Source organism: Chroicocephalus ridibundus, chromosome 13 (genome assembly GCF_963924245.1).
Source record: "Chroicocephalus ridibundus chromosome 13, bChrRid1.1, whole genome shotgun sequence".
In the NCBI taxonomy this organism is placed as follows: domain Eukaryota; kingdom Metazoa; phylum Chordata; class Aves; order Charadriiformes; family Laridae; genus Chroicocephalus; species Chroicocephalus ridibundus.
This window is the reverse complement of record NC_086296.1, coordinates 16,483,080-16,500,509: the sequence shown is the minus strand read 5'-3', so window position 1 is coordinate 16,500,509 and position 17,430 is coordinate 16,483,080. Positions and strand designations below refer to the sequence as shown.

General features: G+C 63.2%; 2 protein-coding genes across 4 annotated transcripts; both read right to left on the bottom strand.

Annotated features, from left to right (window-relative positions):
* Positions 1-1,184: 1,184 nt before the first annotated feature.
* Positions 1,185-5,876, bottom strand: SLC7A4 (solute carrier family 7 member 4). The gene is made up of 5 exons (XM_063351356.1): positions 5,767-5,876; positions 3,543-4,593; positions 2,757-3,433; positions 1,916-2,024; positions 1,185-1,392 (listed from the first exon to the last, which is right to left on the bottom strand). Exons 2-5 carry the CDS (start codon positions 4,522-4,524, stop codon positions 1,199-1,201), a joined length of 1,962 nt encoding a protein of 653 aa, XP_063207426.1. The 5' UTR covers positions 4,525-4,593; positions 5,767-5,876; the 3' UTR covers positions 1,185-1,198.
* A 3,576-nt stretch (positions 5,877-9,452) lies between these two features.
* LOC134522985 (protein DGCR6) lies at positions 9,453-17,037 on the bottom strand. Of its 3 annotated transcripts, none has more exons than XM_063351324.1 (5): positions 16,851-17,037; positions 16,587-16,759; positions 15,836-15,936; positions 12,224-12,364; positions 9,453-10,343 (listed from the first exon to the last, which is right to left on the bottom strand). In XM_063351324.1, the coding sequence occupies exons 1-5, from the start codon at positions 16,979-16,981 to the stop codon at positions 10,260-10,262; spliced, it is 630 nt and encodes a 209-aa protein (XP_063207394.1). In that variant the 5' UTR covers positions 16,982-17,037; the 3' UTR covers positions 9,453-10,259. The 3 variants fall into 3 exon arrangements, with proteins under 3 accessions (XP_063207394.1, XP_063207395.1, XP_063207396.1); XM_063351325.1 differs by having other exon boundaries at positions 16,599-16,759; XM_063351326.1 differs by lacking the exon at positions 9,453-10,343 and adding an exon at positions 10,354-12,130.
* Positions 17,038-17,430: the final 393 nt, after the last annotated feature.

Below are 17,430 nucleotides of genomic sequence, written 5' to 3'. Positions count from 1 at the left end.
GGTCCTTCCGCATATTTCCTCCAAAAACCTGCTAAACCCCCTTCCCTTCCACTCCAGGCTGACCATGGGCAAAACAGGCAGGGGTGGCTGCGGCAGCGCTGCTGGGAAACGCACACACCCCCCCCCCCCCCGCCACCCAAGGGACACCCCAGCAGCCAGGGCGAGCCCCAGAGCACGGGGATGCTCGCCGGGGAGGGGACAACACTGAAAAGCACCCACACAGCCCGGCCCGAGCCGCCCAGAGCCTGCCAGGGGCATCACGGGGGGGCTGAGCCCCCCATGGCGGGTGGGGGGGGGCAGCGCAGGCTGTGCTGGGGGGTGCAGGGGAAGCGGGGAGCCGACGGCAGGCAGCCCAGCCCGGAGATGATGCTGGGGAACCTCCGGGGACAAGGCAACAAACCCGGGGTCCTGAGCGCTCACGCCCAGCCTGGCACTGGGGCAAGAGGCCAGGCAGGACCGTGGCAGGGTTTTCCAGCCGGGCTTCCAGCCGTGCAAATCGGGCTCCTGCTGTGCCAGCCCACGCTGGCTCCCCCGGCTCCCTGCCCAGCCGCTCGCTCCGGCCACCTCCTTTCTCCGTCTCATGTCCCCAGCTGCTTCTCGCACCCCGGCATTTTAGGAGGGCGGCCCCGGGGACGGGGATGGCGCTGGGGAAACGCGTTTGGCCCCTGCAGATGGGCTCAGCTGGCGGGGGGGGGCTCCACGGGGCTGCGGCAAGACCCCACGCTGCAGCCAGGATGAGACCCAGGACGGGCAGCACAGTCCCAGTTCCCAAGGTCCCCAGGGACAGGGAGGGACCAGTCCTGGTCCCCAGGGACCCTCTGCAGCCCCGGTTGCCTGGATGGGCCAGCAGAAAGGAGATTTTCTCCGCAGCCCCCGGGGTGTGCTCAGGGGAGGGTGGCGAGGAGATGGCTCCCCGTGAGCAGGGCAGGCACTGGGCTGGGGAGGGGGGAGCTGAGACCCAGTTCCTGAGCGCTGGGGATGGGGAGGGAGGGAGGGAGCCCACCCCCCGCCGCGCTCCGTAGGGAGCTGGTGGGGAAGGGCGAGCATCCTCCACATCTCCCCGTGGAGCCCCAAGGCTGGGGCAGCCCCGGCGGCTCCGCTGCCAAAGGGACTGGGAGGAGGAGGAGGGGGGTCCCTGGCCTCGCCATGGGGAGGGGGTCAGATGCTCCCATAGCCAGGTGCCCCCATCCCTGGCACGTCATCTCTTGCCGTCTTCGGTGTCGGTGTCCGGCAGCCCGGCGGCGGGCTGGGGGCTGGGCTGGACGGCCTGCACCCTCTCCTCCAGGCTGCCGCTGGGGAACACCACGTAGCGGGCGCTGACGCGCTGCGGCCGGGGCTCCCGCAGGTTCTCCTTGCTGTGCCAGATGCCGTAGCCGAAGTACACGAGCAGGCCTGCAGCGGGGACAGGGAGAGCGGCCGCTCCAGCAGAGGCTGGCAGGGATGCGGCCGGCATCCCGGCGGAGCGGCACAAGCCACCGCACCGGGGGCGAAGCAGGGGGGGGTCTTAAACCAGCTGCTTGCAGGTGGAAAAGGATCCTGCGGCGTTTTAAGAGCAAACGGTCCCCGGGGAGGGGACGGCCCTTGCTGTGGGGGGGGCTCCTCAAGCCCCAGGGAGCCGCCTCAGGAGCAAGGGGTGGTTCTGCTCCAGAGCTTGAAGGAGGATCCAAACTTTAACAGGAACAAACCGTAACGCTCTGGGAACCAGAGAGCGTCAGGGAGACACTGGGAGACCTCGGCTCGCATCTCCGAAGGGGAATCGGAAGCGGAAAGGGGCACGATGTGCTTTATAAACCCATCAACCAGAGAAAAAAAAGAGCTGCCGAAGTTGCCGGCTGGTGCCGAGACGGGCCCAGTTCCCCTCTCCCCCAAGCAGCCATCGCCTTCCCGGGACACGTGCCAGCGCGGGAGCACTCACCTAAGAGCAGCCAGACGGCGAAGCGGAGCCACGTCATGTAGCTGAGCTTCAGCATCAGGTAGATATTGAGGACGATGCTCAGCGCTGGGGAGAGGGGTACCAGGGGAATCTGCGGAAGAAACAGAGCCGGAGGGTGGCGAGACCCCCCTTAAAACCATAGAGACAAAAGCCAGCACCAGTAAACGTGGGGGGGACAAAGTGATTTTCGCCCTGGGCTTTCTGAAAATTACTTTTTTTTTTTGGCGGGGGGCAAAGGAAGCCAAAAGGAACAACGGCCAGGAGCTGGGGACAAGCTGCTCGCCAGGCTGGCGGGGTGGGCACGGGCTCTGGAAACAGCCCGGAGGCACCGTCACAAGGACCAAACAAGGTCCCAGGACAATCCAGAGCCAACGTGGTCCTCGCTGGAGAAGCCGGGACAGGGCGCAGCAGGGAGGTGGTGTTAGCACCGGTGACACCCTCCGCGCGGCGGCTGCACCACGCTGGGGGCCCAGACGGGCTGGAAACGGGAGAGGGGACGGGCAGGAGGGGAGCTGGAGGCGGGGGGCTGTGGGGATGCAGACAAGGGAGCCCAGGGTGGGCAGGAGCAATCCTGCAGGATGGGCATGGAGCTGCTGGGGATGTCCCCCGGCAGGGACTGGGGACCACGCAGGGTGAGTGACACGGCAGGCGCCGGCACCTCCCCACACCCGGTGCTTGCCGACACCCTCTCCCGCCTCCTCCGGCGGCGGCTGCGCTGCTTTCGCCAGACCAGGGTGACACGGGCCTCCCGTGGGTCCCGCAGAGCTGCTCCCACCCCGCCGAGCTCGGCAGAGGGACGGATCCCGCCTGGGCCCCTGCGTACCTGGAAGGTCTGGGTGCTGCGCTGCTGCTCGTGCGCCCAGATGAGGAGCAGGCTGAGCAGGAAGCCCAGGCTGAAGAGGACCAGCAGCAGGGAGTAGCTCCAGGTGGGCAGGTGGAGGTGGGTGTTGCCGAACACCAAGATGGAGCAGAGGCAGATGGCAGACACCATCAGGGTCACCACGGCCACCGTGACCACCTCACCCGGGTAGAAGTCGCTGAGGAACTCCAGGTAGGGCTCGAAAGCCGCTTTCAGCTGCCCCGGCTCCCGGTGCTCTTTGCTCTTGTCCCTGTCCACCAGCTGGAGCTTGTCGGAGAAGGACTCGTACTCCTTCAGGTCACCAGCAGAAGGACCCTCACGGGGCTCGGGGCTGGGCCGGCCACCAGCCGCCGGTGCAGGGGCATCCACCTTCTGCTGCTGGAAGCGCAGGACAATGATGCTCGCGGCCACGAAAGTGTAGGCCAGCAGCGTGCCGATGGACAGGAACTGCACCAGGGCCTCTAGGTCAAAGACGAGGGCCAACAGGGCCATGAGCAGCCCAAAGACCACGATGCCGACAACGGGCACCTGCGTGCGGGGATGCACTTGGGAGAAGACCTGGAAGAAGAGCCCGTCCTCGGCCATGGCATAGACGATGCGCGGCAGGGAGAAGAGGTTGCTCAGCAGGACCGTGTTCATTGCTGAGGGACGGGCAGAAGAAGGAGGACCACGTCAGACCCAAACTGCCCCGGTTCCCAGCCCCCATCGCGAGCCGGGTGGGCAGCTCCCACCGCCGCTGCCTGTACTCACCGCAGATGGAGCCAGCGGCCACCAGGAACCCTGCCCAGGCGTAGCCCCTCCTGTAAAACGCATCCGCCAGGGCAGAGTCAGGGTCCAGCGTGTGCCAGGGCACCATCAGCGTCAGCACCACCGACACCAGGATGTAGGCCCCGGTGGCCAGCCCCAAGGAGAAAGCGATGGCCCTGGGGACAGCCCGCTGCGGGTTCCTGGCCTCTTCGCTGGAGGCCGCGATGACGTCGAAGCCCACGAAGGCGTAGAAGCAGGTGGCTGTGCCAGCCATGATGCCCGACACCCCGTATGGGGCGAAGCCGCCCTCTTGGGCACTCCAGTTCTTGGGCTGCGCGAGGATGAAGCCCATGATGAGAATGAAGAGGATGACACCCATGCTGATGGCTGAGAAGACATGGTTGAGCCAGGAGGACACTTTGGCCCCGAAGGAGATGAAGGCGGTGGCTACCAGCAGGATGGCGGCGGCCAGAAAGTCAGGGTAGCGGGCCAGGAACGGCACCTGCCAGGCGCCCACGTGGGTCTCGGTGAAGTTCTTTATCTTGTGGTTGAAGATGGAGTCCAGGTAGCCACTCCAGGCCCTGGCCACCGCCGCTCCGCCGATCATGTACTCCAGCAGCACGTTCCAGCCGATGAGGAAGGCCCAGATCTCACCCACGGACACGTAGGTGAACATGTAGGCAGAGCCCGTCTTGGGTACCCGGGCTCCAAACTCGGCATAGCAGAGAGCAGCCAGGAGTGAGGCAAAGCCGGCGATGATGAAGGAGACGATGACGGCGGGGCCGGCGATCTCCTTGGCCACGGTGCCCGTGAGGACATACAGCCCAGAGCCCACCATGCCCCCGATGCCCAGCAGCGTCAAGTCGATGGTGGAAAGGCATCTGTTGAAGGATGTCTCCATCATGTCATCCTCCAAGGTCTTCACCCGGTTGAGTTTCTGGCAGAAGCGGGTCACGTCGGTGGAGCGAGGCAGCCATCTCGCCATCCTGGCGGTAGCAGGCCCTGCCCTCCGGCAGGGCGAGGGGTCCACAGCGGCGAGCCCCTGCCTGGAGACCTGGCAGAGGAGCGGGAAGGTGTGAGGACCCCCTTCCGCAGGGAGGCACTGGGTGGTGGGCACAGGGTGCAAAAGCCACCGGGGCACATTCAAGGCGTCCCTCGCGCCTCAGCCGGCGTGGGGCTCACCACCAGAGCGCGTCCTCCTCCAGGGCGGTGGCACAGGACAGCCAGCCACCCCCCGCAGGGACCCGTGCTTGTGTGCCAGGTGGGAGGGAAACCACAGCACCCCCAGGGCAGCATCTCCCGGGCTTTTCTTTTGAAAACGCAGCTGCATTAAAACCCAAACCAGGCTGCTCTGGCCCCACTGAAGGTTTCTTTCCTGCTTTCCCTCCACCTGATCCAACATCTCCCTGACCTTTTCCGTGGTATGCCAGGAGCCCACCAAGGGGCCGTTGCAGCCTCTCCCTGCTCCCAGCATCTCGCTGCCTCCCCAGGGACAGCCCCGGCGTGGTGCGGAGGCGTGCAGCAGGAAGCCCAGAGCAGCTCCAGCGAGGACGTGGGCGTCCCCGGCCAGACCAGGAAACACATCCAATGCCCAAGGACCGGCCCCGGCTGGCAGCTGCCACCCGGGAGAGCAGGAGGACAAAGCCCCGGGGACCTTTGGGTGCCGCTTCAGGGCTGCTCCGCCAGGCGGTCTGTGATTTTGGGGATGCTCTCCCCTTCCAGCCGCCCTCCTCCCCCTGCCAGGATACGTGTCCCCCTGCAGCCCCGAGCCACGGCTCCCGCTCAGAGGGCTCACGCCGCTCGGTGCAGCCCGGTCCCCGGGGTCCCTCTGTCTCGGAGGACAAAAGGTCCCATAAAGGCCACCGCAAGCCGACAGCGTGGGGACACCAGGCCTGTTGGCACCCACCCGTGCTGGCTGAGACACCCCCCCCCACCACCACCACCGCCCCCCCCAGCCCTGCTCGCCACCTGCCCCCGGAGCCCCTGTGAGGGGCTGGCAGCGCTGGGGTGCCCGACCCCAAGGCACCCACCAGCCGCGGCCGGGCAGGATGGCGAGCTCGATGCCCGCTGGGCAAGCCAGCATCCCTCGCTCGGGGCCGGGGGGGTTGCCGGGGGAGGGGGAGGGGACCCCGGGCTGGGTGCGGGCCGGGGGTGGGGGTGAGGAGAGGGGTCCGAGGAGGGGGTCGTCACCCCCCACCCGCTCCCGGCCCCGCTGGGTCCCGCTCACCTGCGCGGCCGCGGCCCGGGGGCACCGCGCGGCTCCGCAGCGGCCCCGACCCCCACCTGCTCCGCGCCGCCGCCGCCGCCGCCGCCGCCTCCGCCCCGGCTCCGCCTCCCCGGCCCGGCGGAAGGGCGGGGGCCCGGGGCGGCGGCGGCTGCGGGGGAGCTGCAGGGGAGGGGATGCTGCCGGGGCAGCCCCAGCGGAGCCGGGAGCGGAGGCTGGGGTGACGACGGGGGAGCGCTCCCCCCCCCCCCCCAGCCCCCCCGGAGGCGCTGGCAAGTTTCTGGCCGCGCAGCGAGAAGGTCGCCGCGGGGTTGGGGGGGGGACGGGACGGACACACCAGCCCCGGGGGGTGGGATGCGCTGGGACGGGCGCTGCAGCCTGAGCCAGCCGCCCCGGAGGGGACCAGCCGAGGATGGAGCAGTTATCCCAGAGCTCGGCCGTCGTTCCGGCTGGAGGGGAGGGCTGAGCCCCTGCTCTTCTCCTTGGCTCTTCCGAGCAGGAGTCCGCCTCTGCCCCGCTGCGCTCCGGAGCCGCCGCCCGGAGGACCGGGACCTCCTCCGCCCTCGGGTGTTTGTCGCCGAGGAGCGGAGGGGAAGGAGAAGGCGGCTGGAGGGGCGGCAGTGGACGGGGGGCTCTCGAACAGGCCCATCCTGCTCGTGGTCCCGTGTCCCCCCACCCCTCCAGGAGTGAAGAAAGCCGGTGCCTGGGCGAGGGCGCAAAACCTGAGCAAAAGCGCGTGGCGCTTCCACCCGGCTCCAAGTATCCGCAGCTTTGGTGAAGGGGACTCACCTCTCCCCGTCTCTAAGTTGAAAGGCGTTTCTTTTCCAGAAGCTCTTCACCTCCTCTTGAGCCAACGTAAACCACCTGCTTCTCCAGCCTTCCGTGGCCAGGAGCTTCCCGAGCAGTCGCCCGTTCCACCTAAACCTGCCTTTTACAGGCTCCACGGAACACCCCAGCTCTTGTACTTGAAGGGAGTGAAGTCCCTCTCCGTGTCACCTGCGGTTTTATCGCTACCCTGTCTCCTCTTGGGCACCTTCTTTCCAGCTAGAGGAGTCCGGCTTGGCTGGAAGGTGGCCCACACCTCTGGTGTCCCCAGCGCCTTTGCAGAGCCCATTCCAGCTCTGCTGCGCCCTTCTCGGGACGAAGGGACCTGTGCTTGGGTGCTGGTGCACCGGCGACTTCACAGCAGCAAAATATTTTTCTTTTTCTTCTCTTCTCCCTTCCTAACGCCTCGTTTGATTTTCTGATGGCTACCGAGCACTAAAGCTGGTGTTTCCCTGGTCCCATCAGCCCAAATGTCACTCCTGAGTGGTAACGGTCAACCGAGAGCCCACCGTGCAACACTAAGGGCTCCCACCTGCATAAATTCCCACCCTGTTCCCCACTGAATCGACCTTCTTATGTGGAGGGGACCTCGCTGTCCTCCTCATCAGCCCAAGTATGGAAAAAGGCAGCAGGAAACAGGACTTGTCCCTTCCTACCACCCACCATTTGCCTTCCTCCACCCCCTGGGCGAACACAGGGCTGGCACGGAGCTGCAGCTCCCGTCCGTCACCTCCCACCAGAACGGGGAACTCCATCCTCTGGTGCATCCCCCCTCCGCGTTGCTCCTGGCACACAAGGAGACTCGGGCAGGAACTCAAGGTCCTGCTCCGTGGGTGGCTGAAGCCACCAAAGGGTGGTTCCTGGGGCAGCGGTCGCGAGCTCGAGGGATGCCCAGGCGTCTGATCCAAGGAGCCCAGACAGCCAAAATCCAGTCATCCTTCGCGGCGCTTCCAGCTCCTTCGGACCATTCGAACCAGGTCCGACCCCAGCCCAGCCACCACCGGCAATAACTGACAGGCCCAGCCAGTGCGGGGGGAAGGTGTCACCTTCTAGTGACACAAAGGCACTCGCTTGGAAAAGTATCCGTGTATCCTCATCGTGGTACAACGCTTTGTGTGTGAGCTGAGCAAGCTTTCCTACGCTGAAATAGTCCCTGATCGCGGGCTGTCCCAGCGCTTTATTCCCCTAAGAGAACCTTTTCCCCCAATGAACCACGTCTGCCCCCCACCCGCCGCCCTCCACCCCGCGGGGAAAGCCCTCCTGAAGCACAACCTGACCACGGGCATGGAAAATTTCAGCTTGGATGGGCTGCCTGGCAGAGCCGTCCCCCACCAGATGGTGGGAGCCGAGCAGCCCGAGAGCTGCCGTTGTCATGGCAGTGCCGGAGCAGCTCCGCACGGTCCCCGGCACCAGCTGTCCCCGGCACCGGTGGGGGTGGCAGGGATCAGCTCCGGACCAAGGTGGGCTCCGCTCTTGGCGGCGCAGGGCAGGGAAGGGGGGGGGCTGAACCCCCTGGCAGCAACCCCGACCCGCTGCGTTAGCGGCCCCCGAGCTTCTCCAAGAGCACTCGTGTCAAAGGGGGTGTGTGTGGGGGGGTTCCTCCTGGGAGGCGGCGCTACCCCCAGCACCCAGGCAGTCAGTCGCCTTCCCTGCCGTAGGGCCCATCCTTCATCCCTGCCTTCCTCATCCTCACCTTGGGAAGCAATTTCCTTGCTAACAGCTCTGACCACACACAGAGGAACAGGGATGCCTTCGCCCGGTCAGCACCGGAGACTGCCGTGTTCGGGGGGCGGGGGGAGCGTCCTCACGGGCAGGATGAAGGTGTCTCCGGAGGGGAACGTTGCCCACTCTGCTCCTCACCGTTTTAGCAGGGCTCCCAGCCGAGGGTCGAGAGGTAACACAGTTCAAGGTGGTTCGGGGGGGATCCCACCGGTCCCCCCTCAGCCCACTTTCCAGCTGGGGATTGTCACCCAGGAGGTGGAGACACCCCCTCCCCCCACACACACACCGCAAAGAGCGGTACCTCGTGTCTCCGGCTGCCAACCCACGGGAGCAGGCTCCCGCGGGAAGCAAACACCCGCCCGTGATGGAAACGGGAGGCCGGGGCGGGGGGTCTCAGCCCTGAACTTGCAGAAGTCTCCTTGGCGCTTGTAGCCACCGATCTTCGGTGTGTTCACCCGCAGCCAGTGGGCAACCCCCTCCGCCACCGCCCCTCCCTTCCAAAAGGCACCCGCAAACTCTTCCGGCACGTTCGCAGGGTTCCGTACCTCGGCTGCTTCTCCGGCTGGCTCCGGCTTCGGCCCGGGGCTCTCACGGGAGCATCAGGGGTCCCAGCACCTCGGGCGGGGGGTACCCACCCCTTCCCCAGCCTCGCTAATTAACGGCACACCCCGTCTTCCGAGGGACGGCTGCAGTAAGAGCGGAGGGCGCAGGCCAGAGCGAACAGTAACGCGAAGGAGATGCCTCCCAAATGCCAGGCTTGCTCTGGGAACGCCAGGAAACCCCTGGGCAGTGACTCAGGTGTAATCAAAGCCCCCCCGACACACGATGGCCCAGGGCTCTGAGCCACCCCCAACGGCTTCTCCCACTTGAACTTCAGCCGTGAAGAGCGAAACCGCTCACAGACTCGCCCTTGCACCATCTTTCACCGGATTTTCAGCAAGTGCCCTGACTCCTGCCGCGCACCGAGTCCCAGGGACGCGACTCGTGCCCTTGGGGCCATCGCCTCAGCCCCGAAAGGCCTCAGAAACACTTGAGGTTCCCCCCCACCCCGCTTTAATCTGCTGCCCCCCAAACCCCGCACTCGTCAAGCGGGGACGGGACGAACGTAATGGCAACCGCTGGCATTGAGAAACCCGCAGCCCCAGAAGGCAGGACGGAGCGTTTTATTTCTCTCCATTTGGAAACTGGTTTAAAGTACCAAAGCAAGAGCTCTCAAGCCTTCTCCGCCGAGCGGGGCGGGGGGGGGACAATGACACACTGCGAACGTCACAGCCCAGCGACAAAATCCTCCTTTCATCAAGCCGACGCCGACATCTGCCTGGAGGTCCCTCTGGGAAGGGTCTCCCCGTTGAGGAGGCCGTTTCCGCCTCAACGTGCGCAGAAGCATCTTCTCGTGGATAAACCTTGGACGTTTTCCCCCCCCGGCTGCCAACCACCTCCCCCGGCGAGGCGAGCTCACTTTGCTTCCCTCTCTTGACACGCCGGCTGCTCACCTCTCCCGTTCCCTGCCAGAGAAGACTTGCTCCTCCTCCTCCTCCTCCTCGGATGGGAAGAGGAGACGGCAGTGCGGAGATCCCGCTGCTCGGCTTGCTTCACCTCAACGCAGGCGGCCCCCACCTACGGCTGGCCTGGGTTCGCTGCCTGGCCCGGTCTCCCCCGGCTCGCCGCCGCAGATGAACGCCTCCGTCGTCGCAGCCAGATGTGCCGCACATCTGGCACCTCCTCGCTCGGCGGAGCGGAGAGGCGGCCCCCCCCCCCACCCCCACCCCCCGGGCTCCCCAGCCGCCCCCTGCGCCGGGGCTCTGCTCGGAGGTTACCCAAGGGCCTCGGCTCTGCCCGCTACGGCCGGGAGCCTTTTCCTGACACAAGGTAAAGCAAACGCGTTAACAGCCTACAGTTTAGAGGGAAGTCAGAAGAAAACTGGGAAGTAAACAGCAGATCGGCCTTGTTCAGGAAAAAGCCTCCTCGGACTCGGATTCCTTCTGTTGCAACTTCCGAATCAGCTCCAGTAAATTCATCTGTAGCGTCAGCTCCTGCAAAGGAAGAGAGACGTTTTCGCAAGAATAAGACGACCCCGTTCCCGGCCGCGGGAGCAGCAAGGACTGGTTGGTACCACCCGCTCGGGAGCTGCTCAGCTTCAGGGAACAGAAGAAAAACGACGCGCAAGTACAACACAAAGCCTTCACCGTGCGTACGCATTCCTATCAACTGCAGGGCAGCGGTACCGTGAGGCCCGACGCAAACTGCAGCTGCCTTAGGAATCCCTGGGCTTTACGATTCATTAAGGATTCAGAAAGGTTCGTTCTTCTTGACTGCGATTTAGCCATAAACGCGGCGAGGGCCAGCCGGTTCCGCAGGTTTTTCCCTTCCGGAGCAGCCCCCCCCCCCACCCCAGCCCCCGGAGCCGGGCCGCAGCGTCCCCGTCGCACAGGCGCAGACACGCACCCCGGAGCGGGGTCTCCGGGTGGGCACAGCTCCCTCCCCGCAACCTTCAGCGGCATCTTCATCGCCCCCATCCTCTTCCAGCCCAGCAGGCATCGCTTCGGGCGCCCTCTAAGCATGACAGACCGCTGTCCTGGCGCATCGAATTCCCTCTAAGTAGTTCATTCCCCTTCAAAAACTCCCTTTTCCATGACTGCAACCCAGCGGAGACCACCATCTCCTGCAATCACCACCCTCAGCCCCTTGGTTTCCGTGCCATCTGCTTGTTCTTTAGTTACGTTTAGCTCTCAAGCCGTTCAGCCCAGAGCCGGCCCGGTGGAGGAGCTAATTCAGTGAACGCCGTTCTGTGACTCAGGCTTGCAGACGTTAACATTACGGGAATGTTTTTTACAAAAATAAGATTCTTCTATCGACTGCGTAAAGCTGGCATTTCATGCAATGGACTGAGAGGAAATACATCGGCTGACGAGAAACGCGCGGAGAACAGATTCGAGCAGCCGTTTCTTAGACGACGGTGGCATTCACAGGTACCCAAGCCAAGGGCTGGGTCCGGTTTGCCAGCTCTCGGAAAGGCAAATATAACCAAACGCCAGCAAACAGGAGCCTAGTTAAGAGTTATTACGTACTGAAATAACATAAAAGGCAGGGGCGGGAGAGAAAGAGCTGCTTTCATTATACAGAGGAGGAAGAGCAACACGGGGAAAAAAATAAGAGGCTTGTTCAAGGCTACAGAACCAGGAATCGTGTGGGTTTTAGGGAACGCCAGTTTAACTAAGTTAGCTGAAGCAGTCTGTTCTCGCTAGCGGGTCTTTATCGCAGTGAAATTCAATCAGCTGGAAAAAACAAGAGTTAAGAACAGCCCGTTTCCACATTCCCTGCAAACTTCGGCGGCAATACAATGAGGCTTTGGAAGTTTTATTTTCTCATTCCTGCGGTGGCATTAAGACAGCAGAGAAAAACCCAGGCGATCGCTCCCAAGTTTTACGAGCAGATGCACCGGGGGAAACCAAGAGCAATTTTCTAATCCCAGTCTGAGATCATCGCCTCTAGGAAGTCACACGCACAAATTAACAAGATGCTTAATAAAAAGAATTCTCGCAAGCAATCTGTACAGCTCAGCTAGGTACAAAAGCGATAAACCTACGCAGCCACGTATTTGAGGATGATTCAGCCCCGTTCCGGAGTCACAGGACTGCCGGCTGTTGGCACAGCGGTTCTTCCCTCCGCAGTGGGAAAAACATCGCGGAAAGCTGGGGACGGTGTCCTGCCTACTGGGCGTCCGCTCCCTTGCCGTGAACCTGGTACAAGGTCGGCCCGGGGCACGTTGCCCATCAGCTCACGAGCCAAGGGACGGATCCTTCTTTCTGACCCAACGATTCTGAATTCATTAAGATTTTTTTTTTTTTTTTTTAAATAAAGATATTAACACAAGAGTATTGGCAGCTCTTACACTCGCTGCCTAAACACCGACCTGCGGGTTGGTGGTGATGTAGAAGCCCGACACCCCGGCCTTCTCCAGAGTGCTCTGCTGGTCTATCACTTTTTGGTCCAGTTCCAAGACTATCTTCTCGTCCATCATCCGCTGTTCCTCTCGGATTCGTTGCTCCACAGCCTGAAAAAGAGAACAGTCAGCAGAGGAAAAAAAACAAAAAGTGAAATATCTGCCTTCCTCCTATCTTTTTCTCACCTCTAAGTCTTTTACTGAAACCAAAGAGCGACCGGATCCCGAAAGCCCTCCTGCTCCGAGGAGTCCCAAGGACAGCAGAAGGCGGCAAGCGCAGCCCCAGATCCCACCTCCTCCGCTTGCCACCCCTCGTGGCGAGCTCCCACTCAAAACAGCGCAGGGAAGGCGCCGGGACCGGCCTGTTTTCTGTCTGTGTGGAGGCCAGGAAAGACCACGGGCAACAGATTAATATCCGAATGACTCCTCCTGACAAGCCAACCTCTGAGCAGCCGGCTATGGCTGAGCACTCCGGCAGCGCGGGCTCCAAAGGAGTCGGCAGTCCCAAGAATTGCATCCCCCTCACAGGGCTGAGGAAAGACCTGGAGGAGTGACGCGGGCCACTGAAGCTCACCAAGGTGCCAGCTCGGACGCCTCCCTAAGCCACCACGTTCCTCGGACGCCAACACACCGAGCCGGAGCTGCAAATCACACCCGGACCCCGTTTATTCACCACAGGAGCCGAACTTCTCCAAAACCTGACTCTGCCACCGGAAAGGCCGTTTATTTTGTAACGACAACAGCAAGCTGAAGTCTCGCTCGGGACTACGGTGTGCTGGGGCTCTACCGTTGGCAGACGGAGAACATTACCGAAGGAGGACTTTGTAAGGGCCCTGAGGAGAAGGCAGCCCCTCCCGCCTCGCCAACACCTGCCTAAAGCTCAACAGAGAAACCTCTGCGTGGCCTCCGAAGAAGACATGGAGCACAGCGAGCGTTTGCTCCGTCAGGAGCGGTGGGCACGCTCCGGGAGCACTCGCGTGCTCTGCTGGCTGCGGAAAGGGACACAGCTCTGGAGGCAACCTCAACCTACCAGGATCTGCCGGAGAGGGGAGGAGAGGGCAGGAGGACGGCAGGGGACGAGGGGAGCCCAGCTCAAACAAAGAGCCACGCGTGTGCGGAGGGCGAAGGAAGGCAACCTCAGCAGGACACAGGGGAAGGCAGGAAACATCGAATCCCATCTAAATACGAAGGCAAGGTCGTCCTCCTCCAAGACATAAACGGCACAAGTTCCAACGTTTCACTCGTGCAACGCTGCCCCTTTGTAAGGCAGGGAAAGAGGGGCCGGCGTTTCGCTGGCAATATTCGCCGGGGGGGAGTTATCCTCGCTGACAGCCAGGGAGAAGTCACAAGGCCTGGGATTTCCTCCACCGGGGGCTGGTGGTTTACGAGACCCGGTCAGATTCCATCCCAGAGGGGAGCCAAAAGCCGCTGCTACGAGTCCCGGGGAAAATCAGGAATCTGAATGACAGAGGTCTCGGTCCCGAACAATGTGGAAAAGAGTCGAGGTTTGTCCACAGCACGGAGACGCCAGGGGCTATCCGCGAAAGGTCTGAACGAAACCAAGAGCAATTATTACTCGTATGGAGCAGGAGCTACCTCACGTAACCCTTCTTGCGTGTACGGCAGTCAATTAGCAGCTCACATTTTTAATTATGTCCGTGGGTTCGGGAAAGCTTTGCAGAACTACGCGCTCTTAAGGAGGACGCAGGACTGTGATCCACCAAAAGATTACCGTATGTCAGCTGCTCCGCAGAAAACACTCGGGGCAGCATCTGATTAGAATCAATGTGAATAAATTCAAGACAAGCCTCAATAAAAAGGCAGGTCAGGGAGGCTAATTGCCTCCTTCGCGATGGGATGCTAACGAACCTAAGCAAGCTCTGCCCTTACGCATTCTTCAGTCTAGAGGTTGAGGCTCTTTGTGGAAGATACGAAGGATTCAAATCCCTTGTTCCCCAAAGACTTCCCTTCCTCCTGGCCGCCTCGGGGGAGGGAAGAGGCACCACACCATCATCTCCTCCGCTTACTGTGCCGGAGGAGTGACGTTCTCTGGATTTGAAAAAAAAACCCAAACTTAAAGTGCTTCCAGACCGTTTAGGGCCGGCACCTGACTCTGGGCTACAGAAAAGTGCTAAAGTCCCAGAGAAAAGCAAGGCTTAAACACAAGTTTTTCCTTCAGCTCCGGTGGCTGGTGACTCTGTATGATGCGCAAAGCTTTTTTTTTTTTTTTTTTTTTTTTTTTTTTTAAAAGCTATGGGTTCCACTAGGAAGCCAAACATCTAAAAACCATATGGTTTACCCCTCCCGGGAGCCCAATCCCAAGCTATCTCACGGGAGCCGGGCTTCCTTTAGCCACGGAGGGCAGCTCCGACATTAGACACACACCAATTGTTACCGAGATGGTCGATCTGTTCCCGCAACGCTCTGCAGCTCAGCATCAGAGCGTAAAAAGGGGAAGAAGTAACTCCAGCAACACCCGGCAGAAGAAAACAGAAGAAAGGCGGAGGGAAGGTGGAAGGATGCAGGAAGAAGTCGCACATCACATAAGACAAGGAGAAGTGACATACACATGGGCTGCTTAACAAGCGAAGAGGACATCGGAAACGCTTTAAAATAGGTAGCATAGCTAATTACTTGTTGCAAGTCTAAGTTACTCCGAGACAGAAGTAACGGGAAGCTCTCACAGAGGTCCAGCCTGGCTTTAGTCACCTCGATAGGAAACGAGGGACGGGGAAACATCGAGATCCAACGGGGAGCGCTGACGCAGCGCTCGTCACAGGCAAAGGTCAGGAAAGAGCCTGTATTTGAACAGTTCGCTGTTTGCCTCACGCGGATCAAGGAGCTTCCCCTGCACGCTTGAACTCCATCGACCAATACAACTAGCTACTCACAATCTCCTTTTACCTTATAAAACTGCCTCTATCTTATCACCAACGTAGAGATAAGGCCTTTGGGACAGAACCGACCGCTCGTGCCGAAGTGCCATTCTCCAAATGCCTGGGGACGCTCACAGAAACTATTTCGGTGCTTAGATTATCTCAACGCAGCTCCTCCTTACCAGTGCTACTAAGTAAAATGTGATTTTTTTTTTTCCCCTCTTTTTTTTGGGAGTAGTCTCTGCTTACTACTTGCTACAACATAACGGCAGGTTTCGCACACCTTCTCCGCGTTTTCTATCAACTCGCTCTCCATCCATACACGGGCTTCAGCCTGACTTACAACAGAGACTCGTTACAGCGTTGTGGAGAGCATCGCTCTCTTGGAGGGGGCTCCCGAACTCCCACGATTCCCAGATCGCACCCGGACGGCGGCTACCCTCCATGGGAAGAGCCTGGACTCCCCCCCGCTCTTGGGGGGACAAAGGGCAGAGCGCAAGGAGGGGAACCCCCAGGATGGGGTGGGGAACCTCGGGCTGTGCCGGCAAGGCCAGACACGGCGGCTGACGGCCCCCAAGGCTGCGAGGGGCACAGACGCACGAGATGCCAGGATGCTCCTGCAGCAAAGGGGCTGTGACCCCCGCCCCCCCACCCCCAGCCCCGGGGAGGGGACAGGGGGGCTGTGCCCGGCCGGGCCTCCTCTCACCTCCATCTCTCGCTGCTGGGCGGCGCGGAGGAGCGGCAGGTTGTGGGGGCGGCAGCACTGCTGGGCCTCCTTGTGCCGGTGGAACAGCTCCTGCTTCAGCCCTGCCAGCGACGGCCACGGTCAGGGCACGGCGCCGCCATGTCCCCTCTCGCCCCGCCACCTGTCCCCCCACCGCCACCCCCTCCGACGCCCCCACAACCTCCCAGAGGCCCCAGGACTCCCTCCCCCCTGCGGCGTCCCCACCACCTCCCTGCAGTCTCCTCACTGTCATCGTCCCCCCCCGCCCCATCCCGGCCCAGTGCCCCCACACCTGCTCCCCCTCAGTGTCCCGGGCCTCCCCGCACTGTCCCCACCATCTTCCCCCGATGCCCCACGCCTCCCCTCAGCGTCCCCACAACCTGCCCCCCGCACCCCGCCAACCTCCCAGGGACCCCGGGCCTCCCTCCCCCCTGCAGCATCCCCACCACCTCCCTGCAGTGACCCCGCTGCCCCCCCCCCCCGCTCCCAGTACCCCACACCTGCTCCCCCCTCAGCGTCCCAGGCCGCCCCACACTGTCTCCACCGCCTTCCCCCAATGCCCCCCCCCTCGGCCATGTGCCCCGGGATGGTCCCCAATGCCCCCCCCCGCCCCGCGGTGTCCCGGGCCTGCTCCCACCCTCAGTGCCCCCCACCGCCCCCCGGTGCCTGCTCCCCCAGAGACCCCCCCCGCCGGTGCCCGCCCCCTCCCGGGGGTCCCCCCCGGCTCCGGTACCCCCCCGCGGACCGCGGTGCTCGCTGTGCAGCTGCAGGCGCTGGCTGTAGAGGTTCTTCTCGGTGAGGTGCTGGATCTCCAGCAGGCCCTGCACGATCTCGAACACGGTCCCGTCCAGCAGCGCCAGCGCCAGGTCGCTCAGCGTCGTGTAGGAGAGGCGCTGCTGGCAGGGGCTGCCGCCACCGGCAACGGCGCCGGGTCAGCCCCGCCACGGGCCACGGCACCGCCCGCCCCCCCCCGCCGCCGCCGCCGCCCTCCGGTCACCTGGGCAGCGCCTTCACAAGCGCCTGTAGCTCCGACAGCAGCCGGTAATGTCGCTCCTGCTGCCGGGAGAGGTGCTCCGCCGCCGCCTCGTACCCGCCGCTCCCGGCCCCGCCGGCCCCGAACCGCTCCATGGCCCCGCCGGGTGCGCGCCCCTGCCCCGTCCCGCCCTGCGCATGCGCGCCCCCGCCCCGCCCCCGCCATTGGCCCTCCCCGCCGTCACCCGGCCCCTTCATTGGCCCTCCCCGCTATCGCCCCGCCCCTCCACCACCCCGCCTCTTCATTGGCCCTCCCCGCCATCGCCCCGCCCCTCCCCCCGCCCTTTCATTGGCCCTCCCCGCCATCGCCCCGCCCCTCCATCACCCCGCCCCTTCATTGGCCCTCCCCGCTGCCGCCCCGCCCTTCCGCTCCCTCCGGGCCTCAGCTCCGTGCCCGGCCCGAGCATCCTCCGCCGGTCCCGGTGCCGGAGGGGCGGCAGCGGCAGGAACCGGCGCTCCCGCCGTCCCCTGGCACCCGTTTGCGTGTGCGCAGCGGGTGCCTCAATGGCGCGAGGGGCTCTTCGAGCCCCTCGCGCCATTGAGGC